General features: G+C 41.8%; 4 protein-coding genes across 8 annotated transcripts; 2 read left to right on the top strand and 2 right to left on the bottom strand.

The window, feature by feature from the left end:
- Positions 1-21: 21 nt before the first annotated feature.
- Positions 22-11,950, bottom strand: chdh (choline dehydrogenase). Its single transcript, XM_037105076.1, has 10 exons — positions 11,812-11,950; positions 9,384-9,828; positions 8,794-9,024; positions 8,137-8,303; positions 7,838-7,989; positions 6,436-6,565; positions 6,078-6,212; positions 5,396-5,538; positions 4,121-4,223; positions 22-3,943 (listed from the first exon to the last, which is right to left on the bottom strand). Exons 2-10 carry the CDS (start codon positions 9,797-9,799, stop codon positions 3,525-3,527), a joined length of 1,896 nt encoding a protein of 631 aa, XP_036960971.1. The 5' UTR covers positions 9,800-9,828; positions 11,812-11,950; the 3' UTR covers positions 22-3,524.
- Positions 9,882-18,048, top strand: LOC119023273. Of its 4 annotated transcripts, none has more exons than XM_037105081.1 (10): positions 9,882-11,903; positions 13,190-13,261; positions 13,355-13,379; positions 13,937-14,050; positions 14,779-14,888; positions 15,030-15,165; positions 15,368-15,397; positions 15,515-15,634; positions 16,466-16,749; positions 16,922-18,048. In XM_037105081.1, the coding sequence occupies exons 2-10, from the start codon at positions 13,196-13,198 to the stop codon at positions 17,333-17,335; spliced, it is 1,299 nt and encodes a 432-aa protein (XP_036960976.1). In that variant the 5' UTR covers positions 9,882-11,903; positions 13,190-13,195; the 3' UTR covers positions 17,336-18,048. The 4 variants fall into 4 exon arrangements, with proteins under 4 accessions (XP_036960976.1, XP_036960974.1, XP_036960975.1 ...); XM_037105079.1 differs by having other exon boundaries at positions 9,883-11,903; positions 13,156-13,261; XM_037105080.1 differs by having other exon boundaries at positions 9,883-11,783; positions 13,156-13,261.
- A 1,199-nt stretch (positions 18,049-19,247) lies between these two features.
- actr8 (actin related protein 8) lies at positions 19,248-25,816 on the top strand. Its single transcript, XM_037103362.1, has 13 exons — positions 19,248-19,573; positions 20,387-20,557; positions 20,641-20,751; positions 20,980-21,084; positions 21,238-21,411; positions 21,738-21,831; positions 21,948-22,080; positions 22,268-22,421; positions 22,693-22,788; positions 22,966-23,106; positions 23,209-23,518; positions 23,808-23,971; positions 24,501-25,816. The coding sequence occupies exons 1-13, from the start codon at positions 19,439-19,441 to the stop codon at positions 24,642-24,644; spliced, it is 1,932 nt and encodes a 643-aa protein (XP_036959257.1). The 5' UTR covers positions 19,248-19,438; the 3' UTR covers positions 24,645-25,816.
- A 207-nt stretch (positions 25,817-26,023) lies between these two features.
- selenok (selenoprotein K) lies at positions 26,024-27,863 on the bottom strand. Of its 2 annotated transcripts, none has more exons than XM_037103363.1 (4): positions 27,717-27,863; positions 27,066-27,156; positions 26,520-26,594; positions 26,024-26,117 (listed from the first exon to the last, which is right to left on the bottom strand). In XM_037103363.1, exons 1-4 carry the CDS (start codon positions 27,733-27,735, stop codon positions 26,024-26,026), a joined length of 279 nt encoding a protein of 92 aa, XP_036959258.1. In that variant the 5' UTR covers positions 27,736-27,863. The 2 variants fall into 2 exon arrangements, with proteins under 2 accessions (XP_036959258.1, XP_036959259.1); XM_037103364.1 differs by having other exon boundaries at positions 26,033-26,117.
- Positions 27,864-27,951: the final 88 nt, after the last annotated feature.

The following is a 27,951-nucleotide window of genomic DNA, read 5'->3' on the forward strand; positions in this document are numbered from 1 at the left end:
AGATAAAAAGACTTCATAGTGTAGTGCAAAGCTTAAGACTGTTAATAATAATGATGGCCATGTATTCTGGCACTGAGTGGTTTCCATTAGAGCGGACAACAGACCAAAAATTATTCTGATGCTAAAATCTAAAATCTCCTCAAGGCCAATGTGAATCGTTGGAAGACACTTCATCACTTCACACTGCATTTGCATCAATTCAGTGACATCAGAGAATGCACAAGTGTGCTTTAGTGTATATTTTACATCAAGAGTATTAAACAAAAGTTGTATGTGGGGAGATTTGACGATGTGATTGTGGGATTAAACGCTACTTAGACTGAACAGCTACAAGACTGGCCTGAAGAAAAAGGCAGATTAAAACCTGAGAGCTGAGAAAGCTGAATAGCAAATAAAAGCCATAACATCACGATGGACCTCAAACAGAGGTGAAGTTGTGACTATGACTGTGTTATGAAATCAGTTTTTTGGGCTCAATGCAAAAACACAGTTTAACTGTCCTCTGCTGCCCGCCATTAATCCTCCGCTACTCTTTGCAGCAACAATGGTTGGCCATTTGCCACAGTTAAATGAAATGTGTGCCCATTAGGATGCACTGATAATGAACAAGGTGGAGGTCATGCAAGCGTGAAAGAGACATTCCCAGGAAGAATGGGCTCGAACGTGTTTCTCTGCTCCTATATGAGGCATTTTATCTCTACTGTGTCTTGCCAACAAATTCAAGGCAATTCAATGACATTATTTCACAACATTCCTGTGGGTGAGTTGGGGCTGCAGACTGACGGCTTGAATCCAACCACAACTAAACTGACTCTGCTATGTTTATTTATTTTTTGATTTATTTATTTTGGTCTTAAACAGGCTCATCCCAGTACCAAAACTACATTACTCTGACCTGTAAACATCAATGGTGTCCTCCTCAGATCTGAGCTGTAACGTCAGCTAGCATAGTCAGCTTAGTTTGCACACCACATATCCATGAAAAGATGCAGTCTTCCTTCTCTCTCAGAAAACCAAATGTTAGAACACTGCAGATGAGATGTGTTAAACCTGACACAGCTGTTACCTTTGTTATCAGCTCATTTGCTTATTATTGCTTCTGCAATGAGTGAGCCACAGTGTTACATGTTTCCAGTGATTAAGTTTCCACTTCAGAGCTTTTTTTTTTTTTTTCACTTCTCGCTGCCGAACTGTTGAAACAGCATGTTTTCAGGATGTGGTGATGGCTGATCTGACCAGACACAACAAAAACTGCTGCTCAGACTGTTTTGATAAACTGTCTGCAGGTTTGCTGATCATCAGTAAGACAACGAGCGCTGCAGCAATAACTCAAAACTGACGGTGAGAAGGAAATTTGGCGAGATACGATCTACACAGGCTGATGTAAACCCCGTGTAGAAAGGTTATCTGGGGGGGAAAGGAAGCGTCTAAGAAAAAGGTCAAATAAAAGAAGGAGCAAATGAAGATGAGTCAAAGCGTTCAGCTGTCTTAGTGCTGTGACAGAAATCTAACTTTCCCGTTCTGAAGCGAGAGAAACGTTCCAGATATTCTGTGTGCAGTGAAATTTAACTGGAAAGCTCGTCACACTTTATCATCTCAGGATAATGACGTGTGGTTGCAAAGTCTTATATAAGATGTCGTTTATCACAGATTCTTGAGAAATTGGATGAAACAGTTCAACAACAAATTTATGTATTAAGAAATATAACGTCATATGTTGATAGAGCAGGGTCAACAATATTTTGGTGCAACCTCCTGCGTTTGTACCTTTTTGATTAGATCCACTTTTCCCCATTTCATTACACCACTAGCAGACGCCATAAAAAGCTCATCATTCCCCTTTATTTAGGCTTACACAGATTGAGAGCTTATAACATATTATGTCTATACCATAAGTGCACATATATTCTATTAAATGTTACAAATTCACTTTTGTTAGTTTTTTATACTACTTCATGTACAATTTTAGAAACTCTTACATCATGCAAAGTTTATAATTAGGTAACAAAATAAGAATTCGAGACTGAAAAAAACTTTTTTCATTTTAAAGTGAGAATTAATTGTGAACTAATTAATTAAGATAAACAGTCAGACCTGACTGTTGACTTGGAGCTGTTGGTGGTGACTGAGCCCCAATTCCAACAATTTCACCACTCAAGTCAATTGACAATTGCACTTATTAATGCAAGCATTATTAAATATATATATAAACTGACAAATATTAATGTTTGACTGGCATTAATGCCCTCATATGGACTATTTGACTTGAAATGTGTTGGTTGATTAATGATTAAAATCCTGTATGAAATCATGATTATTATCAGAGTGACTCTGAATCCTTTCAGACTGTTAACCAAAATGTGGGCCATTGTAGGCTAGACAGTCATTATTTTTCATTTATATTATAAAACTTTGATAACATTTTGAATGAGACCTGCAGAAGAACATAGGTGTGCTTTGACCCATGAGTACCGAGTACTACAAAGCTTTTTTGACCTTGTTACATTTAGCAAACATGGAGGGTGGAAAGGAGGTCTTTGGAAATATAGTTGACCATGTGGGTGCCTGATTTTATTGCTTTATCATAACATGAAACTAGAGGGACTAGAAGCACATTTTGACTTTCCGCAAAATAAGAATAAATGGAGTTGAAAATTCACTGCTTTTAGTTTTAAGGATGTTTTACATTCTGCTCTTTCATCTGAAATATGTATCATCCATTTGACATCAAAATTACAAAAAAACTTATGTAAAAATGTTACACTTGTGCAAAAGACCCACAGATCATCAACCACGATTATTCTAAACAAGAAAATGGGATTCATGTCACTTTTCTTCAAGGACATGTTTTTGCCAAAGTCTCAAGAATCAGTGTTATGTCAGAGTCTTGTGTAGTTCATAAGACATGAACACTTAGACATGTTGAAGTTGGCGAATTGATCATTCATCAACAAGTTCATACCAGACAAATTAGGGCCGTCACACTCACAGTGGCTTTGCGATTACTGAGCACCCGTGTTGTGTCATCAGGGAGTGTCAGCAGCACTCTCTGACTTTAACAATGTATAATAAGTAGAACAATGAGGCAGGAGAAAAAAACTTCTGGTATGGTTGTACATCAAACTAAGGTAGTAATGGTTCAATCATACCATGTGTCTGTTAAAGGGGAATTCTGGTATTTTTGTATGGTTGTTTCCTCATCTAGTCTCATCCAGAAGGTCAAGATCAGTTAAATATTCAGCCACCTTACTAAGACACTTGATGTTTAATTTGTCGCACATCTGTTCGTGACTTAGAATGTAAAATAAAATGATTCCAGATGTAAACTCCTACAACATTTTTGCCTTTGACTTGAATCGTGTAGGTCAGCCCATCATAGATGTTCTTCATCATGTTGTAATCAGATGAAGGACAAAACAATAATATCTCAGTCACACACATAATAAACTGTTCAATGCTCTTGCTTGCTTAATACCTGATTGTGTTCTGATCTGTGTCCGACCCATCTACTTGTGTGATCCATCTCATCTCTGCGTGTCGAGCGTCGCGGGTCGGTACACAGGAACACCTGGGTCAGAGAGAGGAGGGCGACCTCTGATGATGTCAGCGGCCTTCTCTGCCATCATGATGGTCGGAGCGTTCAGGTTGCCACTGACGATGCTGGGCATGATGGAGGCGTCGACCACGCGCAGCCGCTCGAGGCCAAGGACCCGCGTGTTCGAGTCAACGACTGCCATCGGGTCGGACGGCGAGCCCATCTTGCAGGTGCAGGATGGGTGGTAGGCGCTGTCAGCTTTCCGGCGGACGAAGGCGTCAATGTCGGCGTCTGATTGGACCTGAGGCCCGGGCTGCACTTCGGGGCCACGGAACGCATCGAAGGCCTTCTGGGCGAAAATCTCTCTAGAGAGTTTGACGCTCTCTCTGAACTCCCATACGTCCAAATCTGACAGGAGAGACAAAAGATAAGAAAAAATGAGGACAATTAAGAACTAGCAGAGCAGATGCATAGATCTCATGCTGTATGAAAAGACTAACAATGTGTTAGAAAGTATTTTCTCCTAGAAGATGGAATTGATTGAATCTATTCATCTCAGTTCACAGTTTAGTGGCTGAATCTTACCGTTGGAGAGATAGTTTGGCTGCAGGATTGGGTGATCCAGAGGGTTGGCGCTCTTTAGCCTCAGCCAGCCAATGCTTGTGCTTCTCATTGGTCCGACATGAACCTGCAGCACACACATTTTGTTTCATGTCCTACACTTAAACATGGACATATTTCAATTTTGGGCTACAGTCTCTGGATGAGAAAAAGGAGGCACAAAAAAACAAAAAAGGCAGATTATTTCTTTATCGGGATGGGAGGAAGAGTTTTTTTTGTTGTTGTAGGAATACCAAGAACAGAACAGCATTACATATTTTGGTAAGGCTTTTAGGCCATAAATTTGTCAATGGAAAGTGTGTACCGAGCGCCTTGGTTACTGAATTATCAAGGCTTGTGCTGCTGGTTCAGCTACAGTTCAGTCTTTATCTTGTATGCCACGCCCCTCTCTATCTCCTGTTTCCTGCCCACCTCTTCACCTGCCACTGTATATAAAGTACAATTTATTCAGCAAAAAATGCTGAATAAATTACAGAACATTCACTCTAAACTTCCTTTGTGCAATGAAAAACTGATTTAATCTGTGTAATCTGTTCCATTTGTCAGATACACAGATTAAATCAATTTCTTAATAAAACTTATTTCTGGAAAACCCCTGAATTCAGACTGCTATTTTAGAAATAAGGCGGGTGGAGAAGGCTATCCACCCACTATGCGTTTCCGAAATCATGACACCTTACAGCACATTCTGTAACCACAGATAACCCCCCCGATCATTTTGCTGGTGTGGTATTTCCCTGTTAAAATGTATAACAGGACTCTTTTTTCAAATTCCCTGGATGGAGAGTTTACTTTTAAAGATTGGAGCCTTTTGGGGGACCTCAGTAGAACTATAAATGACAAGGGTTGTACTTCATAATCTGATGATAATGACATCATCTTTATCTATTGCCAAAGAGGGTACATTTCTCTGAATGAAGTCATAAATAACATCACTGTGTTGTTCTTGGGAAACTTCCTGGAAGCTCCAGGTGGTTAATCAATTGTTTGACTGTGGTTTTCCATGGAAAGGACAGTGTTATCAATGCTCCTTTGTGACTCCTGCGTTATGTGAGAGTCTTATCTTTAGTTTCACTGAAACACAATTACCACAAGACACACATTTCCCTGTACATTAAAACAGAACCATAATCCTACATCCTGAAAGCTGCCCCCAACACACACGTACACCATGTGAAGTAAAAGTCAGATACCTGTGTATTAATGACCAAACACAGCGATTGAACAAGTCACACACACCTGATACGCCTCTATCTTTGAGGCGACTCGTCCGTGGTCGATGACTTGTGAGGGCAGGAAGTGAAACTGGATGTCGGGGTGTGTGACGTGTGGCCGACTGCGGATGAACCCTCCGCTCTCCAAGTGGGCTGTTGCTCCGTAACCTGTGGGTGGGATGGTGGGACACTGTGTCATGTGTGGGTCTTTAGTTATGATGAGTGTATTTTGTGTTAGCAATTTATGAGCAGTTGTGGACCCTCCTCGTTGTGACATCACCACATATCAGCTCAAGATCTGTATTCTGTGCTAAGGTCTGATGTTCTAATGAAGGAAGCTGTTAAAAAGAACCCTATACTTAGCGTAGGGATCACGTTGTGACCCACACTGTGATTTACAAACTGTTGCCAAACAGGAATTGTTTGCATGTGCTGAGTGCACCGGTCACATGTTATGATGCATCAGCAGGTTGTGTTTGTAACAGTGAGGTAGAAAGACATAGCCCTAACTGACATTTCCTGTCTGATTTACAAGCAGAGATTAAAGGTAGCTCAGGTTTTTTGATGCGAGGTTGTATGAGGTACTTATCCCTAGTCAGTGTGTTACTGTGTTCAAAATATAGCAGACACAAAAACTGATATTTTTGTAGAACATTCAGGAGAATGTGTGTGTTCTCATATGCGTGTGTGTTGGTGCCTTTGGTTACCAGTGAACATTGTGAGCCACTCCAGGCCTATCTTGATCATGTCAAAAGGTTTCTGGGCCTTGTACAGGGTGATGGGCTGAGTGCACTGCTGCTGTACGTACAGCTCCAGATGATCCTGCAGGTTACTGCCAACTCCTGAGAACCAGCCGAAGGAAAGAGAGACATGAATGTAATGCATTCTGTCTGTCCGGTTCAAACAGGGGAAAATTAATCAGTAATAATTGATATGTTTGATATTATATAACTCTATAGAATTTCCATCTTCAGTTTATACAGTCAAATATTTCTATTTTCCATTGTTATGTAGAAATGAGGCGTTTTAAATCTCTACATGTCCTTTTAAGAGCACAATGTGTACCCGGTAAGTGCTGGACCACAGGGATATCCAGTTGTTTCAGGTCATCGGCGTTTCCCACACCAGACAGCATGAGAAGCTGAGGGGAGTTGATTGCCCCTCCGCTCAATATCACCTCCCTATCTGCAAACACCTGAAGAGAGAGCAGTAAAACCTTGTGTGTAAATCATTGAACAATCATGCAAAAAGACTGAGAGCCTAGAGGCATACTGGAGGCTCAGTGGTTAGGAATAGAAGTGCTATCAGATTTGGGCTGGCTGAAAGGCAAAAAAAAAATGAACCTAATGCGATTATTATTGACGGCTGTTGTGTTTGCGAAATAAGTCATGATGTTAGTGGTAAAGGTCAGTTTTGCACTTCATTTTCAAGAAATATAAACATTACAATGTGATTTACACTGGGGTCTGTTCCAAACAAGCAAGTTTTACTTCCAACATAACAGTAATGATAGTAATACATTTTATTTGTGTTTGTGCTTTTCGTGATTCTTAAAGACACTTCAAGAAGGAAATCGGCACATTCAAAAACAGTATCCTCTGAGAATCATAACAATTCTTAAAAAGTGAGTTTTGATTGGTGATTTAAATGTGATTTTTAGGTCAGGGCGTCTCTGTAGTACAGCAAAGCCTAATTAACAATGGTATGTTGTCACACATGTCACCTAATTTATCTAAAAAAGTTCCAGCTCCTGTGATTTGGGTGTTGCACAAGGCCAAATTGATTTAGATGATATTCGTAATACTTCTAAATGCTCAAAAGTGATACAAAATGATTTTGTAGTAAAAGTAAAGTAAAAATGTTGTCCTATCCATGTTCTGGATGAAAATTCATTTGAATTTATCTGAATTTCATTGAAATCCTTTTTAAAATCAAGTTGACAAGATAGTTTGTGAAAGTCTGAACATGAAAATACCAGAGGAAAAGTCTGGAGGTTGTCAAAGTCAGAGGGAAACATGAAGCTGCTGAGATATAATATGTCCAATATGGACCAACTGACCAACGGAAGATGGAGCCGCACCTCTTTGTAAACCGCACCGAATTGGTTAAGAACTAGTTTCACCTTTCACAACATAAATTTCCAGCGTGTAGGGGTTAGAGGCATCTAACGGTGTGTCTCCACTACGGTGATCACAAAAACAAATGAAAAATGTGAAAGGCTCTCTCTAGAGTCCGTGTTTGGCTTGTCCATTCTGAGCTACTGTACTGGAGCAACAAGGTAGACTATGTGTTAAAGGACCTACTCCCTCTGTGGATATAAAAGGCTCATCAAAAGGTGACAAAACACAGGACATTATTATACACTAGAGAAAACAAAATTATAAAAATTAAAATCCGTTTTTTGCTCATTGATCCTCCCGAATCCTACACACTGCATCTTTAAAATGATAAAATTCTCTCCACCTACCCTTTTCTTTTGTCCACCTTGCATGTACTCCACACCCACAGCGCGGTTGCCATCAAACAGGATCTTCGTTGTCAGGCAGCGCACCTCCGTCTTCAGGTTGGGTCGACCTAGAGCAGGTCTCAGGTAGGCGCTGGCTGAGCTCCACCTCTTCCCTGGACAGATTCAGGCAGCGAGACGTGGAGGATATTAAAGGGCTGGTTCATGTATAAATACTGCATTGATGTTAAAAGTGTTCCAAATGGCTATTTGTTCATCATCTTTAGATTCTTTAATTAAAGTGGTCTCTTTTTTCCTTGAACCTTTATGAACTGTCATATCCATCCAGCCGAGACCCTCCTGTTGGTACCCATTCATGTCATCAGTGAAAGGGTATCCTGCCTGCTGCCCGGCCTCAATGAAAGCCTTGTGAAGGGGATGGTTGGTCTTCCCCCTGGACACATGAAGAGGTCCGCTGCCTCCCCGGTACCTAAGGCACACACAACAAACATATACTTGATGTGTCTAAAAGATAAGGGCACTTTTCATGTATAATCTAACTGAGAAAATCATCAAAAATGGTTCAGTGATCAATGCTGCTGAGAGTAACTTTTCTGTGGACATCAGACAACTCAGAACATTTAATTCCTTCTCGTGCCAGCAATCACCAGTCAGAGCATGCGAACAGATGGTGATGATGGTATTATCTATCAGGGGATACACCGTGCACAGCAGCACTTTCGATCTACAGTGATGACAGTGTGCTGTGATGCTCATGTGGCCAGTTGCTGCTAGATAAAATCTGCTTTGCGCCACTGCAAGTCTACAAACAACATTTTCTGATCACTGGGAACAAGCCTTTGGGACTGAAGCACTGAAGTTCCCCTCAATCTCTGTCCGGGCACATTAAAAATGATTTGTAACTATGCCAGAGGTTACTTCAGAGCCTTTGGATGTGCCCATGTATTTTTGTTTGGCACCTGTTTTCTCCCAGCTCATGACACTGGGCCTTCCTGAAGTAAGGCAGACAGCGCTCGTATTCCCAGCCCTCCGCCCCCTCTCTCTGCCAGCGGTTGTAGTCTTCAGCGTGTCCACGGATGTACACCATGGCGTTGAGTGAAGAGGACCCGCCCCACACACGGCCTCTTGGCCAGTACAACACCCGGTTGTCCATGTGGGCCTGAGGTAAAGTGTGGTAGTACCAGTTATACCTAAAAAAAAAAAAAAAAAAGACAGCACAACATCAAAATGTAAATAATATCTGTAGACTTATCCGTTCTGAACAACAACAACAAATGCAAAATATGTTGTTCTGGACTAATAAATATGATTTATTTGTTAAAATTGCACAGAAATATATAAATCCACTTTTCATTTATTGTGGCTTTAACAGCATGAAACCACTTTTGAATTTTAAAGTAAATTGTATGTACGTAACACATTTTCTGCATTTGTGCTGAAGTACAGTGTGGCTGCATCCACTTTGAAACAGTGTAGTGTTCTGTATGATGACAGACATAATTGTTTTATTACTGTTTTATTCCGCACTGCAATAGTTCAAGTACCGTACTTGTCATCACAGAGGTTGTAGGTCAGCGCAGCTGGCATGTGGATTTTCCATGACAGTCGTAAGCTGCCCAGCAGCATGTCTTTCGGCCCAGCCTCCAGCAGCAGCACAGACTCATGGGCGTCCTCACTGAGGCGGTTGGCGAGAACACAGCCGGCTGATCCCGCTCCAACAATGACATAGCTGTAGGAGGGTTTGTTCTGACTGGCTGCAGGGTTCAAATTAGCTGCTGTGGCACTGAAGTATCTGCATTGGTTGAAGGAGGAGGAGGGGGAAATGGCCTGGCCCATGTTTCTGGTCCGGGGGTCAAATTGACATTCTGCCAAACAGGTGAACTGGCACATGCCATCTTTCATAAATTTCCCTCGAGTCACAAGTTGTCGGGCTCCTGTTCGGCATAACATGAGCACAGAGGACATCCTGGTTCTGGCAGGGTTTTCTTCATTCACTGTAAATCACAAAAACAAACACTGAAAAGTCACACATTGAAGAAAGTGAGATTGAAATGTATGTTATGATTATGGAGCAAGTTGAGGAGCTTTGCTAAGAAAGCAAACGCTCAACACACAGAGGAGTGCACACAGCTGGACTTCAGAAACTGTGCCTTTAAACAAGCTGTCCGGATTTGCGTAAGACTGTGATGTCACAACTTTACAGTCACCACCCTCACAAATGTCCACATCATGGCAATGGTTGCAAAAAAAGTCTGCAAAAGTGTTGCCAAATCATGGCGGGTGGTGCCCGCTCGGGCCTTTGAGAACTGACCAATCAGAGCAGACTGGCTTGAAGAGACGGGGGGAGCATTCATATGCTCCTTGGATGATCCCACTTCCTGCATTTGGAATCGATCTTCTGACTGTAATGTGTTCATGCGCGTCAAGTCGAATGCTGAATAAAGATTCAATGAAGACGTGACATGAAATTAATTTTACATTATGCATATTACGCAAATTTACAATATGCCATTTTTTACATTATGCATATTACGCAAATTTACAATATGCCATGTTTTAGCGTCATATGATGTCAACTCAGCTCATGTACCAATATTTTCTCAGACTTTCCAAGTTGTTGCTCCAATTTGACGGGTTGTTTTCCCCAGTCAGAAATACGTTTTTCCAATTAGTCCAACACCACATGAACGCACCATAAACAGACAGAAGGTGAACATGGGTGCTGCAGCAGTGGACGGGATGGTGAAAATAATGTGTTTTTAGATCACTAAAGCATTGAAACATTTTTGCTGGACATAAAAAAAAAAATAATAATAGAATGAACCTGATAATAAGCATAATCATGGGGGCGGCTTAAGGACAAACTGAAGAGGAACTGGAACTAGCATATCTGATGGTGCTGAATGACAGTTGAATGCCCAAAAGTAACGTTCGCTGTGTCTGCCGTTGTGCAAAGTAGGCCTGTGCAAACTGGGGGCAGCAGGGACGCTTTTAGTTGACATTATTTTAATCATTAATCGAGCCACACCTTGCCCTTCTCATGGTCTCTACTCGATCCTGTTTAAATTACTAGCAGTTCAATGACCAACTAGACAATAGCTGACCTAGAGTCTGTTATTGGCCTTGGTTAATTCGCTGCTATTGAGAGAGGATGAAGTTTGTCTCTTAACTTTTGATTCTTCAAATGCTGAAATTATACTCATGACTCCAAGATCATGTCTAATAAAAAAGCAGGGAAACGCTTGTGTGAGTGTATGTGTGTGTTAGGGGTCACAGATCAGAGCAAAGCTTCCTGTAAACTATAATTATTTTACTGACGATGCCACAGGGGAGAGTGCGGACTTCTTTGTCTCCAGGAGAAGGCAGGACTATCTAACTAGGTCATCCGGACAGTGAGGTCAATAAACCATTTTTATTGACAAGCTGAGCTCAGCAAACAGCACCGACTGTCGTCTAAACACAATGGACCTCTAAAAGACCCCCTAAGAAAAAAACAAAACAAAAACAAAAACAGGCACAAAAAGACAATACGTTTGAAATAGCTCGACGTGTTTTGGTTCCACATTTAAACCTTCAGTGTTTGTCTGAATTCAAATGTTTACGGTGAAAGGCCAAACTTCGCAACCGTTAGCTTATCAGTGTCGGCTGCAGCGGACACATTACTGCTCGAGTGCAAGGCATTTTGAAATGTTTTAAAATGCTTTAAAAGAGGCTGAAACTGAGTGTAACAGCTGCACGTAGTTCGACGTTGACGGCGCCGTCGACACTTATCCTGCGGACCGTTACGTTCGTTCCCTCGGTTACATGATACGGCTCCTCGGACGCTCGCGGCCGTTTGCGACTCACGACCTGTAAACAAGTGGGAAAACTTCACTAAGCGAGTTAAAGACGAGCCGAGCGGGTCCCAGAGCAGTTTGACGCCCGCACGCACAGAAAGACACCGGAAACAGTTGCGTTCAAGCGGCACAAAATCTTACCTTTCTGTTATCGCACTGAGGCTCCACTAAACCCAGCCTGCAGGGACACGACGCTGGGCTTAGCTTCCGATTCAGCTGAGGGGGAAGTTAAGGTGAAACTGAACTGAGGCCGCTCACAGCACATTTTACTGCCCACAGCCTTACCGACGTCTCACACCCGCGGTCAGATTCCACCGGTGACAATGCACACACACACACAAAAAGCGAGATTGTACTGCTTTTTGTCTCATCCACACAACAAAAACAGTCATTCTTGGCATGCCTGAACTGTCTCAGAGAATTTTGATGTGTACATGCAAACTGGAGTGATGACAGACGGTGGCTGACAGGTGAATGAGATGGACGATCTCTCTAAATGATAATTGTGACATGAACATTAATTCAACTGTCTTCGTGTAGCTTGTATATCTAATACCTCTAATAAAGGTGAGAGAACAGCAGTCTTTTTTTTTTTTAACTGAGCAAATAATTCAGTTGACCATCATTATGATCCATGAAGATGTTTTTTTTTTAAATTTTATTATTATTATTATTATTATTTTCCAAAACGTTTTTTAAACTGTGTTTAAAGAGTCTTCAATCACTCTGGGATAATCTAGTCCAGATGACAAGTGTAAAGGTAGTTGTTTATGATCTGGATGTTGTTTCAATGGGGGGGATATAGAGCAGTGAAATCTCCTTTTTGTTTGCATTTTCACAGAGAGAATAGAGGTCTCACACATCGTATCATAATCTAGCTCAGATGTGAGCAGCTTGAGTGAAGGAGTGTTTTATCTGATCCTGATCCCAGCTGCTGCTAACGGTTTTTAGATTCTCTGGAATAGTCAAGTTCAGATTTGATCAGTGTGAGCAACGTGGGTTTGGGTGTGAGGGAAAAAAAAACAGTGAAACGCCTCCTTTAGTGCACAAGTCACAAGTCGCAAACAGAATAAAGGTTTGAAATATCTGAAAGAGTGTTTCAAAGAATGTGTAACTTCATCGGGGATAATGTTGTTCAAATGTGGCCAGTTTAAAGAGTGGTTTTAGAAAGACACCAATGTTGTCTTTGCTTCATTTTCACAAGGGGAGAACAGATTTCATAATCTCCAAGTGTGTTCAGACCGCGTTGAGGCTGTGGGCAGCGGTCCCTCTGCAGAGTTAAGTTTTCCTTAACTTTTCTCTTAACTGCAGGAGCAGCCAATCAGCGTCGTGCTGGTTGGTTGTGCCTCGCAGTGGGCGGGTCCATGCCGACTGTGGTTTGTTACTGTCTGTCTGCCTCTGCGTTCATTCAGGGTCACAGCTGTTGAGCGTTAAGCGGGGACCTTAGGCAGTTTTCGGGAATCTCTCCCTTTTTTTATTTTATAGATTTTTCTTCAACGTTTTCTTTTCGGGCAGCCAGGTTGTGATGATGTGGGGAGTCACACTAATTCTTGCCTTCTCTGTCCTGGTCCTGGTGGCATCACATGAAGTTGTAAGCATGGACTTTATTGGCTATAATCATAGTTTCACTTAGAATTTACAGTGATTGACCTGTAGGTGACCTGTGTCTGTGTTTTTTTTGCAGCGACTGGACTGTCACGAATTCCATGGTATGTTGAGATGTTTATTTACTTACTCTAATGTTAATAGTATCATAAATGATAGAATTCGATATTATAAGATTTAATGTAATATCAATGATTAGACACTACACTCTGCAACTTTTAGCACTGAAAGCTTTCAGTCAGGAAGTAAAGTGAATTTCATTCCAACCAAATAGATATTAATGAATATGAATACAATCAAATTGGATTATCACTTTATATTTCTTCTCTTTTTTTGCATTCTTTCTGAGTCAGTCTTGCAATTATTATTATTATTATTATTATTTTTTTTTTTTTCAAAGAAGGTCCACTGATTTTCCTACTCTGGTACACCTGACTGAAATTTAATACTGTGAATAACTACAATATGCTGGTTTTCATCCCATTTCATAACTCCCAAGTAAATTGCTTTTACACTACAGGTTCTCTGTTTCATGTAAGCCATAACAGAAACTACAATATACTTCAACATGCACATAATCAGAGACCACCTGAGTATATCTTAGGGAATAATAATGAACACATTATCAATATTTTGGATCTCTTGTGGTTCCTTGTCCCAGACCTTCCTCCTATCAGTACTGTGACACCACATCCCCCAGTGGACTTGAAAGTGGAGCTGGTGACAGTGGGAGGAAGATATGCATTGAACATAAGCTGGGCAATCTGCTTGGATGGTAGGTGATGGCTCTTAGAAAACCTCTTCATGTTGTTGACTTCAGGTAGCTTAACACGAACATGGTGCAGCTTTCTCTGACGTGGCACCATCAGTGTTACTCATTACAAGGTGCAAAATGTAAGAATTTTAAGTTTAAAAATGTCAAAAATATGTTTAAATTTATCAACAGAGTGTGAAGAAGTTACATTTTTAATGTTGTGACAAAGATGTATGTACACATGTGGGCCTGAAAACCTCTTTCTCCCAGCAGCCAAAAAGTCCTGTGCTTGAAGTTTAAACACCAACACACCCCTGGTAGTCTGGCTACCTGCATGGCTAACTGAGCTGACAGGCTAAAAGTAACCACAGTCATGGATGTATGTAAAGAATACAGTTAGCAGCAGTTAGCAGTTACTTTCGTCATGTGTTGCCCTTATTTGTTGGGAGTTTGAATTCTTACATTTTGCACCTTTAAATTCATTATATCTTTAAAAAACAAGAAAGAATCAACTATACAGATTACACCTGCACTGTTTATCCGGTGAGTCAGGTGACACATTTTTTTTATGCAACAAACATGATTTTGGTTGGTTTTGGAATGGTTGAGGTGACGCTGCACTATGCAAAAGTTAAAAACATTTACATTTAGATATTTAGCTTGTCACATCAGAGGTGTGGACACCAACGAGACAATATCTGAAGGCCAACTGATATTTTGAACATTTGATCTGTTTTGTGTCTCTGCAGCTGGTATCGGCTCTCTGACAGGCACTTGGATCGAAATTCCTGGGGAAACAACATACCACTGTGGATACAAACCACCTTTGGCCAACCTGGAGCCCACTGGGCCAGACCTGGTATTGTAGATTGAGCCTTGACTAGAATTGATCATTATAAATTAATGATTGTATGCATAGCGTGAGTTTGAAATAATGGACTTACCTGGAGGATATGTGAGGTTGAAAAGATTAACCCTTATGTCATCTTTTCAAATCTAGATATGGTTTCATTATTTAGCAGAAACAAGCTATGGCATCACCGACATCTCAGCTGCCAACCTGCCTCTGCCTCCGCCGGGGAGCGGCTCCCCTTACACCAAGGTCGTTTCAATCAATGTACCTCGCCAAAAAACGGGTAAATTCATTTTTTAAATTCTCAGTACACGTCAAAAGTATTTTATTAATGTCTCCATGTAATTGTACATTAAAAGTATATGATAATGAAATGCTACATTTTTAAGGCTTTTGATGAAAACCTGAGATCAGTATGGGATATGTAGTGATGAAAAATGTGTTTGTTTATTTGTTTGAGTGGTTGCTATGTTATTTCCATACAGGCAGTAAAACACCAACACCTACTCCTACAGGTGAGCGAGCCATCTTATTACTTGTGCTTGTGCATTTTGTGTGTTATGTATGATACTGTATGACAAAGACGTTTATTATTCCATCTGAAATAATCCTTTTTTGGTATTTCACTCCAGTTACGGACACTACTTTAGTTTATACTACAGAAGGTGTGCCTGTCGACTCAACCAGCATAGTGATGGCCATTTTTGGAGTGCTGGCCAGTTTGATGATCCTGAGTTCCTGCTACATAATCTGTAAATACAACACTTCTTACTTGGCTATTTGAAGCAAACATCTGACACTTGCATCCTACTGTATTTACAGTAACCTTTCTGTCACTTTGCAAAGGACTGGCTAAAAAGCCTCCTAGATTTGAGGGTTCAATGAAAGAAAAAAACAAAAAGAGGGGCTTTCAACTAGCTATTATTTTTATCAATGCTTATTTTGCTGATCATTTTTCATAATCAATCAATCAATATTTTATTATATAAAATGTCGAAATAGTTGAAATTGACAAAAAATGTTGTGACTCTTCCTCTACATGATGAAGAAAAGAAGCAAATCCTTAACGGTGCAATATTTCATAAATTACCACCTCTTCAATTCATACTCCAGACAAATGGGGGACAGCATATCACCAGAGTAACTGCTAACGGCTGCTATCAGCTAGTTTGCTTAGTTAGCTAGCTGGTTAGCATGCTGACTTCAGTGGACGTCACTTCAACACAATATATAGATGTCTTTGACATCTTATTTCTTCATATTCTGTTATTAATTTTGGTTAGTCAGTTAACGACTCTGTAAGGACACTCCCACACAAAGTTTGAAAGCCCACAATTCCCCTCCAGGTGGCTAGAATGGAAGTACAGTTGCCAGTGATGCAGCGCCTAGAATTACAGTGACTTAGAACCTTCATCAACATTTCGTCAGTCAGTTAGTTAATCTACTAACAGTTGCTGATTTACTGAAAGGTACTACATTCAACAACAACAAATTTGGAAAATGCTTCCAGTGTCTAACACATGCTGCCTGGTGCTTGACACACTGTACCTAACCCCTCCCTTACTATTGTTTTGTGTTTACAGATAAAAGCTGCGGAGCCATGTTAGCCTCATTAATGGGCTTCAAAATGTTGCTTGCACCTCCCATGGTTCCTGTCCCAGTCCTCATGGTGTACCCTGCTGAGAATTCAGCCTTCCAGCGGGCCGTGGTGGCCCTGGCAGAGTTCCTGCAGTGGCATGGAGGCTGCAGCGTGGCCGTCGACATGTGGCAGCAGGGGAAGATCGCAGAGCTGGGGCCCATGCGATGGCTGGCAGAGCAGGCCAAAGCTGCAGACCTAGTGCTCATTGTCTGCCCACAGGCGCAGACTGTGAGTTTGCTGTAACATTTGTAGATTTCAGGCCATCTGACTAGGGGTTATTTTCGTGATGATCTTTTTAACTGTATTGGTAATATGATACCAGTATCCTCTATAATGCTGAATAAGCTGAAACGGAATTCTCTTCTCTTCTCTTCTCTTCACTGCTCCGCTCTTCTCTCAGCCCAGGGACTCTCCTCCAAACCACAGCCTCCTCCCAGAACCCTCCATCCCAGCTGCGGCTCATGACCTTTACCCTCTGATCCTCAACATTGTGGCGAGCCACGCAAAGAGCGCCAGCGACTTGGATAAGTTTTGGGTTGTGCAGCTGGGTGAGCAGCAGGCAAAGAGGTCCAGTAACCTGCCGCGGGAACTGAGGGCCTGCAGGACTTTTCGTCTGATGAAGGACTTGGCCAAACTGTGCAGGGGCCTTCATACCAAGTGTCAGGGTGGCAAGAAGATATCAAAACCCTTCTTCAAACCAGGCATTGAAATGAGTTCAGGGAAGTTAAGGGAGGCAGTAGAAAAGCTGGGTGGACTTCAGCCAAGCATTTTCAGGGAGGTGGAACCATTGACATCTGTGGTGACCACCATCTGAGCATGTGCAGTGAAAATGTTTACTTTTATTGATAAGGAGGATAGGTCAGAATAGTTCATTGATGACTGATGTCACAGACCTGTTCTTATGTCTGTTACCAAAACAGTGACCTCGAAAACGCTGGGTGGATCTGTGTCTCTGTCAGTATTTTAATATGTGGTCTCGTGCCTAGTCAACATCGAAGTTGCCCACTTTTGTCTTCCAAACGTGTTTGACTGCTATGTAAGTTTCGGCTGTGATCCTTGAATATCAAAACGAAATAAGTGCTTTATAGCAAAACTGATAATGCTCTCTGACTTTGTGGATTACAATCCCTCAGGAATTTTCTGAAGATATGGTGTATTGGTGAAATCTGGACCTTGTTTTTTATGTCAGAAAATTATGACTTGACAGCTTTTATGATCTACTGTAGTTAATATAATCCAGTAGTCTGGATATATTTAATGGTGGTTGGTTGGCTCTTTCTATGTGGAGTAGTTGGCTGTTTCCATCTGTTTGTCTCTGTCTGCTCAATTGTCTGTTTTGATGTCTATTTCAGAGTGTTATATTGTGTTTCAGTCCCCAAAAGCTTGACCCGGGACAAGGACTGCAAATTGGCCATGGCGAAGAAGTGCAACATACATTGCATCGGTTGCATGTAACAATGCCTACATGTATTGTCCCTGTCATATAAGCTAATAAATAAATAAATAAATAAATAAATAAATAGTGCACATTAAGTCTAAAGCATTTAGCTTCACTGTCAATGCATGCTGCAGGATACGTAAGTGGGTATAAAACAATATGATTTTATGTTGTCCTTTTGAATTGCATTAGTTGTGAATGTATTCTTTAGATCAAATGAGAGATGTCAATAGAATAGAATCACTTTTTATCAGAATTTACGATGGATATTCACAAAGAATATGGAGAACCGTGCAGTCCGCTGCAGAAGTCAGCCGATGATAACTAGGCTCTCGGCCAAAGCTGTAAGCAGCAGCTGCATATGCAACACTATACAGTTACACAATATAAATACACAGCTCAAATGATGCGATGGGTGAAAATTGATACAATTGTTTTTTCCATTTAGTGGGATCCTGAATACATACGGGGATTGTCTTTTACAATTTTCTTTTATCTGGTATGATCAATATTAATGATAGCTGAGTGTGACTCTGCCCTACTTTTGCTTCTGTCGTGCTACATTATGCTTTAATTTTCTGTATCTGAGTTAAGTGAAGAAATTTTCATTTGTTCCTAGTCTACATGAAAAGTAGTAGCTGTGCCTTAATAATACATGACTGTCATCACATTTTGACTTGATGGTTTCCTGTAATATTTGATAACATTATGGAGAGGGATTGTCAATGTTGATGTGTTGTGTCAGAGAGGATTTTTTTTATGCATCAGAGGCCAGCGGCCCACAGATATACCACAACTATTTAATCAGGTCAGCTTTAAATTAGTCAAACTGCTTGATCATTTATCAATCCATTTCTTATTTTTCATATATTTCTTAGAATCAGAATCAGAATTCATTTATTTGTCCCACAAACTGTGACATTTCTGTGTCACAGCAGCCAAAGGCCAGTAACTCATATACATTGTGTATACATAATACTGAACAATAAGAGCACTTGCCCCTCTACATATCAATTCACATGCATTTTCTTCCCCTCCAACTTTATTCAAACAATATACAGCAGGTAAACATCATCTTCTGTATGTCACCTGAGTCTGCAATCACTCACACAAACCAGGGGGACCAAAGCTTGGGGAAAACAAATATAAATAAATAATCAAAATGATTAGCTTGTAAAGACAGCAAAGGTTAAATTTCCTACCTTTTCATACCTTCACTCTACTGTTTGATATAAGGGTATTCAACCCCTCGCACTTATTCGTCACATGGTGCCAGCAAGAACTCTGTCGACCAATGGAAATGCCGCTTTGTCCCACGTGACCAAACACGGAAGTACAGTCTACAGCGGCGCCGCCACAACTTTTCATTGAGAGACATCAAGCTCCTCGCTTATTCCTGCATTTTAACTACTGCACGGGCACGATAAGGCCGCTGCGTATTATTTCTGAGCATTTGGTGAATTAAACTCCACAGTGACTATGACCCAGGCCGAAAAGGAGCAGGACAACGGGAAGGAGAAAGAGAAGGAACGAGACAAGGAGAAAGAGAAGGAGCAGCAGCGCGGAGTGAAAAGACCCATCGCTCCTCCGACCATCCCAGACCCCCTGCAGGAGGTGAGAGAGCGAGCCTCAACTCTGGCTCAGTGCACATACTAATACAACGAAGACGAACATACCCGTGTGAGTCTTTTTAATTCGGCCTATAACGTTATAGCTTTCACGAGCACACACCTTACTATCAGTCTCTTGTTCGTTCTGTCAATCAGGCAGAAGCTGCATTAGCCCCAGTGATGCCTTCAGATGCTGCCTTTGACAGTCTGCTCTGTGAGACGCTGCCAGAAGCTGCATGGCGTTTTCTCTCACAGCTAACAAATATAGGTCTACACAAACATTAGAAGTACCCTTTAAAATTTATACTTAAACCTCTCTCGCTCCCTTGAGAAACTCTGCTGAAGGTCAGTGATTTTTAAGAAGGTTTGATGCTCAGTGTCGAGTTTATGTATAGCCAACCTATTCTATCTGTACATAAAGCAGGGTGCAAAATGGACTTTTCTGTCCATCGGCCGAATTGCTAGAGAATATTCAAATCCTACCAGCCACTCAATAGATGACCGAGCAAAGCAAGCATCGGGCCAGTGGCTGGTGCTAATTTTGGAAGTAGTTAACTGGCTTGCACAGACCACTCAACACCTTTGACCTCATCAGGCAACATCAGTGGTCGACCTCACTGATGAAGCCCTTGTGGCTAAAAAGGAGTAGATCCCTGCAACCACGCACAAAAATCACGTGGAAAGCCTTCCCAGATGAGTGGAGGCTGTTAATGCAAAACATGAATGATTCACATTTGAGTATAATATTCAGGTGTCCAAATACTTTTGGCTGATCACGCTGATATCCTCTCTCTTCTAATTTATCTCTCTTTTACAGCAAATACAGAGCAATTTCGTCATCGTTATCCACCCCGGGTCAAGGATGCTGCGCATAGGCCGAGCAACAGACACTCTCCCGGTGACAATCCCACACGTGATCGCACGCAGACACAAGCAGAGCGGACAGCCCAGATATGAGGATGCCTGGCTGTTGAGAGAAGGCCTAAATGTACGCCTGTGTCTCAGCTCTGCTCAGATTGGTTTGTGTGATTTTTCATTTGCCCTCATTGCTTCTTCACCTCCGTCCAACAGAAACCAGAGAGTAATGAGCAGAGGCAGAATGGGCTGAAAATGGTCGACCAGGCCGTCTGGTCCAAGAAGATGTCGAACGGAGTGCGGAGGACGCCGGTGTCTGCTGAACAGGTGTGTGTGTTATCAGAGAGAGAGGCAGGAAGAGAGAGAATTGCTGCGCCTGTAGTTTTAAAATAGTTATATCAGTGAATAGCTAAGTAAATAATGTATATGCCATTAATTGCACCATGAAAAAAATCTATGCATCGATTAAGTAGAAAATGTGACATAAATTCATATTTGTTTTAATTTGCTTCTGTATTTATTAATTTTTCAATGTGTGTGTGTGTGTGTGTGAAGGCCAGAGCTTATAACTGTCAGATCCGTCCGGCTGTACTTGACAGCAGCTCCAGGGTGAAGTGGACCAACACAACCCACCATCCCCCTCAGCTGGTGGGAGAGGAGGTCAGTACATGTGCCCATAAAATAAGAGTTCTAAAATGGCATTATCTAAACTGTTTGTCTGTTTAATCCATTTCTTTTTTTATTTTGCTTTCTCTCTCTCTCTCTCTCTCTCTCTCTCCCCCCCTCACCATGCTTCCATCTGCCATCACGCAGGCACTTTATGTGAATCCCTCCGACTGTTACAACATTCACTGGCCTGTAGTCAGAGGTCAGCTTAATGTGCACGCCGGTCCCGGAGGCTCACTGACCGCCGTCCTGGCTGACCTGGAGACGATCTGGGGTCATGTCATTCAAAAGCAATTGGATATCCCTCTCAAAGACTTAAAGGTTGGACAGATCTCCTCATCTCTTTGTATTACCTTTCTTCTGTGGGACAAATTGAAAAAAAGAAAGATACTGATAATAATATTGTCAAAAATACGAAAGAAGTACAGGTTAAAGTGTGCACGCAGAGAAGAGGAGCATTTTACAAAGTAAGTCAAAGACTACAGCTGAATCAGCAAGACTCAGGCAGCTCAATACTTTAAGGGTCTTCAAAAACACATTGACAGGTTGATTAAAGGAACTTGAAGGAGGAGATGAAACTAAAGTATTACTCTCCAAGCCTTAAAAATAAGATCAGATATGGTGATAGTGATAGGCTTTTCTTTCAGTATTACAGATGCATCCTGTTGGTTCCCGACATCTACAACAGGCAGCACATCAAGGAAGTTGTCAACATGCTGTTGCTTAATATGGGGTTCTCAGGTATTACAGACACGAATACACACACATGTATGGCTTATTCAGGGTAGGCTAAAGAACGCTGTAACATGTCCGTCTTACATCCACCTTACCCTCTGTCGTTTTGTGTGTATGTACAGCGATCATCGTGCACCAGGAGTCGGTGTGTGCTACGTTTGGCAGTGGGCTGAGCAGTGCTTGTGTCGTGGATGTTGGAGACCAGAAGACCAGTCTTAGCTGTGTAGAGGACGGAGTGTCCCACCGGAACTCCAGGTAGGGTGTCTACATCTATCTACGTCTATGACATCATTTATGAATTCAAGTTATAATGCACATATCGGGGCATTCCTTTAACACAAAAAAGTGACTTACAATAAATACAAAATAGTGAGTGCCCAATGACAAGAATGGTGATTACGACTAGGATTACATTTTATGTTCTGTCTGTTGGACTTTCCAGGCTGTGTTTGGCATACGGCGGCTCAGATGTGACACGTACTCTCTTCTGGCTCCTGCAGAGGGCGGGCTTTCCCTACAGAGACTGCCAGCTCTCCAGCAGACTGGACTGTCAGCTGCTGCAGCATCTGAAGGAGACCTTCTGCCATCTAGACCAAGTGTGTTGGTCAGGGGTACTGGGGAACTGTAGCTTGTATGTCAATCCATTTCATTCAAGCGCTGGGACTTTTGGTGCTGTTTAGATTAAGTGATGCACAATATTATCGTCCCAAGGATAGTATTGGCCAATAAAGGCCTTCAATGTTAGCCTGAAATGAACATGTCTGCTGATATGATGATGCTTTTATTATGCGCATGTCAAACAAGGCTTGAAATGACGTATTTTAATTCATTTTAAATAGTGCTCTTTTTACCACTTCTTCTTAATAGGACATATCAGGACTACAAGATCATGAATTCCAGACAAGGTTCCCAGAAGCCCCAGCTCTACTCTACCAGGTTCGACTCGGGGATGAGAAACTAGAGGTACATTAATCAAATAATGAAAATAGTTTGCTCTTTCTGATTTGTGCTTAAATATCTTTATTATTCTGTCTCCAGCTTAGTAATAGTACAGTAAAAGTAATAGTGTAGTAAAAGTACTTCTCATCTGTGTGTCTATTTGTTTTTTCTTCTCCTGACGTGCACATACGCATATGTTAGGCACCCATGGGTCTTTTCTACCCGACCACATTTGGCATCGTAGGTCAGAAGATGACATCCCTTCAGTACCGTTCCCAAGGCGACTCAGAGGATCCTCACGATGAACATTACCTGCTGGCCACACAGAGCAAACAGGACCAGGTGACACTGAAAAAGACACATGCACACATTCCTTGCTTCGAATTAGATCGAACTTCTACTGTTCTTGTCATTTTACGAGAAATCTCCCACTTTCTTCAACAGTCCTCTAAATCAGCTGCAGACCGGAAGGCTATTTCCAGACCGGGTGGAGGTTTGGATGGTGAGATGAGCGGTCAGGGAGGAGTCGGAGAGCTCTCTGACTTGCCCAGGGCCTGTGGGAGTGGCAGCAGTGGAGGAGGGATGAAGGGGGAGATGGAGCTTGGGCCCGCCCAGGGAGAGTGCCTGATGGGAGCGGGAGAGGTGGAAGAGCCCCTGTCTGCTCACCTCTCCAGGAAGACTGCCATCATGAGCCAGTTTGAGAGCAAAGCACTGGGCCTGGATAAAGCCATCCTGCATAGCATCGACTGCTGTGGTAAGAAAGGACGAGGTGAAGCCCAGAAGGGCTGAGCAGGTGCAGTAAGTGGGGATATGAGATAGGATAGGATAGAGATATTAATTTAGAGGGGGTTTAGAGGGGCTTCAAAAGAGCTAGTAAAAGAGAAATTGTGTCACAAAATGGATTTATATAAATAAAAAATGCTATATGCTAAACATTACATTTTCTTTACAAGTAAGTAAAAAAATCAAATGATGCAGACGGAGAAAAAATGATTGCCGGGGCTCAGGGTGTTTGACCTCCTGTCCTCTTTTTTTATTGACAGCATCGGATGAAACCAAGCGCAAAATGTACAGCTCCATCCTGGTGGTAGGAGGAGGGCTCATGTTTCACGGTGCTCAGGAGTTTCTGCTTCACCGCATCATGAACAAGATGCCACCCTCGTTCAGAAGGCTGGTAGACAACGTGGAGGTGATCACGAGGCCAAAGGTAACCGGGGATATGTTAGTCACAGTCACACAGTACACAGTGGGACCACGTGTCCTATCTTTAGTTTTAGAAATAGGCAAAAATCATGTCTTCTTATTACAGAAGCCATTACTGAACTCATGTATGTGTCCTACCTATTCTACAACCTTGTTTGTAATCAACAGAATTTTTAAATTCTGTGTGTAAACGCCATTCTTCATTCGGCACGCATCTTGAGTGTAACACCACTGTTGTAAATACAAATCCCAGGTCGGTAACAGTTTGTTAGATGTAATGTAGGTGCTGACTGACAGCACAGGGTCTATGTCATCCTAATTCTATCCATTCTTCTATCCTTAATGCAGTTAGGAATCATGTTACCAGAAATGCTAAAAGTTTAACCTAAACTGAGTTAAGATTCAGTCTTAGCACGTTGTTCAGTGACTTTTTATTCTTTTAATTTGTCAAAAATTGTGAGTCAGTGTGATGATTGCTTCAGACAACAAATAGCCCCTTTAATGTACTGCATGTTGACCTTCACGCACTCCAGGACATGGACCCTCGGCTGATATCATGGAAGGGGGGAGCAGTGCTGGCGTGTCTGGACACCACCCAGGAGATGTGGATCCACCAGAGAGAATGGCAGCGCTTTGGTGCCCGAATGCTGCGCGAGAGAGCTGCCTTCGTGTGGTGAAAACAAACCGACTTTACTTGAATTGAACACATTGTCTACACATGAGGCGTTAGCGTGAGCAGCACGTCGGCAAAGCAGCAGCTTCAGTGCTCCGCCTGCCTCTACACAGGTTGCCTCTAGACATGGTTTCGAGTGTTGGTCGCTTCACAATTGAAGTGTAAAAGTAAGACATAGTGACGCACATCTTTGCGTTTATCATCAACATGCAGATTGGCTCAAGATTATACAACTTGACTCTTCAGATTCATACAGTAGATAAGGCAACGCTCTGATGAAAATCTCGAGAGTTTTCCTCATAATCAGAGAACCATCTCTGTGCATGGTAGGAAAGTATTTTGGCAGTTACAGCACTGTGAAGTCTTGTGTGTGAATCTTAATGTGCAGCTGAGGTCATCGTTGTGTAACACTCTTAACAGAAGAGGGTGTTAACTTGTTAATATTGTGTAAATATTTCTGCTTGTCCTGTTTATGGAAGTTTTGATCGTTGTAAATAAAGCCTTGGACGCTTGTTTACACAACAGATGCATTTTTATTGAAACAAACAAAATCCACCTTTCAGCCTTATTGAATTTCAGTACAAGGTTGCCTCAAGTCCAACCTAAATCTCTCTTCACAAACCCAGTAACTCAATACCCTTCAGCTTTACATACATTACACAACTGCAGCCAGTTTAAAGAGTGAGAAAACAGTAATCTGCTCTGCAATTATCCACATTATATCATTGACAAAATCGCCCACTAAATAAAAATCTACTTCTTTTCATTATCTTATCACATTGTCAATATTAAAGAACATTCACAATTATACCATGTATTTTTTGTCAGTATTGCCCACCTCTACATAGAGGAAACCTTTGTTGTTACAAAGTGTGACAGTGATGGAACAAGACAAACGCAGTAAGAATATGTTTTAACAGTTTTTATTCAAACAGGATACAAAACAAAGATGAACTAACTTCATGATTTACCCGAGGATGATCTGACGGAGATGTCAGTAACACACATCTCTAGGAGACCGATGTGAAAGGGCAGAAGCGGGAGGGGGAGGGGGGAAGTGATGCAGATAGCTGCTGAATCAGCCAATCTGGCCCCTACATGTAGGAATTCCCAGAAAGGCGTCAAGAAACTGCTTGTGGCAGCGGCAGCCATGAAGAGGAGCCTCAGCACTGTGACGTCACCATCAGAAACTTCTTTAGGTTCTTAGCAGACGGACACTATACTGGGCCCCACGCCTACACATGCAGTGCAGGCGTTTACCTGCAGAGAACAGAGGGTTATACAAGGAGGAGTAATGTTAACCTCACATCATGTCCAAATATTTATTGAGTGACAAGGGCTTTATCTGATGAGTAACACTTAACTCACAAGAAAAACTATTCCTTACCTTCCTCATCCTCCACCCATTGGTGGAGCATTGGGACCTCCACCGTGGGATATTCTTCCCATCCGTCTGCCACCAGGGGGACCTGGAGGACTGCAAAAGCAACAGATAAGTGGCGAGTAGTGGAACCAATGGAAATGAGTCTAAAGCAAGCTCATGAACTTCTTCATTATTGTTGGTCTTTTTCAGCTGCAGTAGGCAACAACATATGACTACATTCAAACTCTGCAGTTCTCGAGTGAGGACCTTCCTTGGACTAGGAACATTTTTTTGAGAAAGTAAAGAACCAGCAGATTTCATGCATCTTTAAAAAAAAGAGGCACACAAACTATTTCATTTAAATGGGACACCCTGTTTCAAAGAGAGATCCTTAGCTTCTTCCCTGCACACAGACTACACTCCCACCATCAGATTAAGTTACCTTTATTGTTTGGAATTGAAAGACACGTAGGGCGTGTGTGTGACAGCCAAAATGATTGTGACTCCGGGACCTACCCTCTGCCATCACTGAAGCCTGACGAACCACCGCTTCCTTTCTTAGTCATGTTAGGTTGAACCAATGTCCTAAAACTGGTAGAGGACAAAGAAGAACGTGGACACAGTGTTATGTGGTGATTTAAAAAAACAAAAACAAAAAATGCACTGTCACTTCAATTCTTTTGTAAATAAAACTGTACAATAAATTACAGCCTCATCTTCCTTAGCATCCACCTTCAAAGTAAATGCTAGGGCTGGGGTAGGTTGGCTTTGTCAATCAGAATCAAAAATACTTAATTGATCCTAGTAGGGGAAATTGCACAATGTGAACATGTTCAGAAGTGGACATTAGCATTCAACTTTAGCAAGTATCTTACTATTATTATTACTAAGCATATCAGACAACAGTAGTCCAGTATTATATGGTTTCTGTATCACTACAGGATGACAGCTGAGTTACAGCACCTGTTTCACAGTGTGATGGGTTTCACATCCGCCCTATAGAACAATGTGGCCCATTGGTTTTCTTGTTTTAATGCTTGTGTTGATTGATGATTGACTTACAATAGGCTGATGAATTCCACTGCTCCCCAGAAGAGATCGACCAGGAAAGACAGTCGCCATGGCGACTGAGTCCTGCTGTCCAGGACCTGACCTGAGAGGGGCAAAGAGTTCAGTGAGACAGCAGCGATCAGGTGATTGAAGGCAGAATTGCTTGTGGTTTTATTCGCATTAAAAAAACAACACAGAGACTAACAACTAATGAAGACTTTAAACGAGGTACAACACGTCAGGGTCCTGTCTGTGACTGATCTGTGTCCAACAACCGGTGGCTAAGATGCTCTGGAGATACTGGAGCTTTGTTACATCGATCCATCTTCGACACAGCACACTCAACAAAACCGCTGCAATGGTCACTGAAATAATGAACTGAGTAATGGAGTGGACATAATAAGATGCCCTTTAATACAAGACTCGTTTGATTAATTCGGTTACTGATACAGTTCTCCCTGCTACGCACATCCAGCCAGGCTAAGCTTGCTCACAAGCTAGCTAGCCAAGTTTAGCTAAACGCTCTGCTAACAGTGCAATTACACCCATCTGTCGAAGTGTCGTATTTTAACTGAAGTTCACACCAACAAAACTTCAAATAAAGGAAAGCTACATATTTTCTCTGAAGACGAGAAAACGTTTCAGACAGGCGAAACCACTCACCGTTGGACACGTACACCATCTTTCAGATAGCAACACAGATTTCACAGCTGTGTTTACTACTGCCGCTGCACTTCCGGATCCGTTGTTGTTGCGTCATTCTCGGACGCGCATGTGCAGTCGTACGAACCATGATTAAGATAAATGAGATACATAATCCATTTGAAACCATTTGCAACCTTGACTTTTTTTTCAGTGAGAAACATTTCTAATGTTTACATGTGGCCAGACACACGTC

This window comes from Acanthopagrus latus, chromosome 7 (genome assembly GCF_904848185.1).
Source record: "Acanthopagrus latus isolate v.2019 chromosome 7, fAcaLat1.1, whole genome shotgun sequence".
NCBI classification, from domain to species: domain Eukaryota; kingdom Metazoa; phylum Chordata; class Actinopteri; order Spariformes; family Sparidae; genus Acanthopagrus; species Acanthopagrus latus.

Bases quoted from the DNA above. Each gene is read 5' to 3' on its own strand.
- chdh (XM_037105076.1), bottom strand. From the start codon at position 9,799: ATGTCCTCTGTGCTCATGTTATGCCGAACAGGAGCCCGACAACTTGTG. The intron at 9,025-9,383 runs GTACGGTACTTG...TTTTTTTTTTAG, and splicing joins TACAACCTCTGTGATGACAA to GTATAACTGGTACTACCACA. The intron at 3,944-4,120 runs GTAAGATTCAGC...CTCTCCTGTCAG, and splicing joins GCCAAACTATCTCTCCAACG to ATTTGGACGTATGGGAGTTC.
- LOC119023273 (XM_037105081.1), top strand. From the start codon at position 13,196: ATGATGTGGGGAGTCACACTAATTCTTGCCTTCTCTGTCCTGGTCCTG. The intron at 14,051-14,778 runs GTAGGTGATGGC...GTGTCTCTGCAG, and splicing joins CTGGGCAATCTGCTTGGATG to CTGGTATCGGCTCTCTGACA. The intron at 14,889-15,029 runs GTATTGTAGATT...TTTCAAATCTAG, and splicing joins AGCCCACTGGGCCAGACCTG to ATATGGTTTCATTATTTAGC.
- actr8 (XM_037103362.1), top strand. From the start codon at position 19,439: ATGACCCAGGCCGAAAAGGAGCAGGACAACGGGAAGGAGAAAGAGAAG. The intron at 21,832-21,947 runs GTATTACAGACA...GTGTATGTACAG, and splicing joins GCTTAATATGGGGTTCTCAG to CGATCATCGTGCACCAGGAG. The intron at 22,081-22,267 runs GTAGGGTGTCTA...TGGACTTTCCAG, and splicing joins GTGTCCCACCGGAACTCCAG to GCTGTGTTTGGCATACGGCG.
- selenok (XM_037103364.1), bottom strand. The intron at 26,595-27,065 runs GTAAGTCAATCA...GTCCTCTACCAG, and splicing joins GTGGAATTCATCAGCCTATT to TTTTAGGACATTGGTTCAAC. The intron at 26,118-26,519 runs GTAGGTCCCGGA...TTGCTTTTGCAG, and splicing joins GGCTTCAGTGATGGCAGAGG to TCCTCCAGGTCCCCCTGGTG.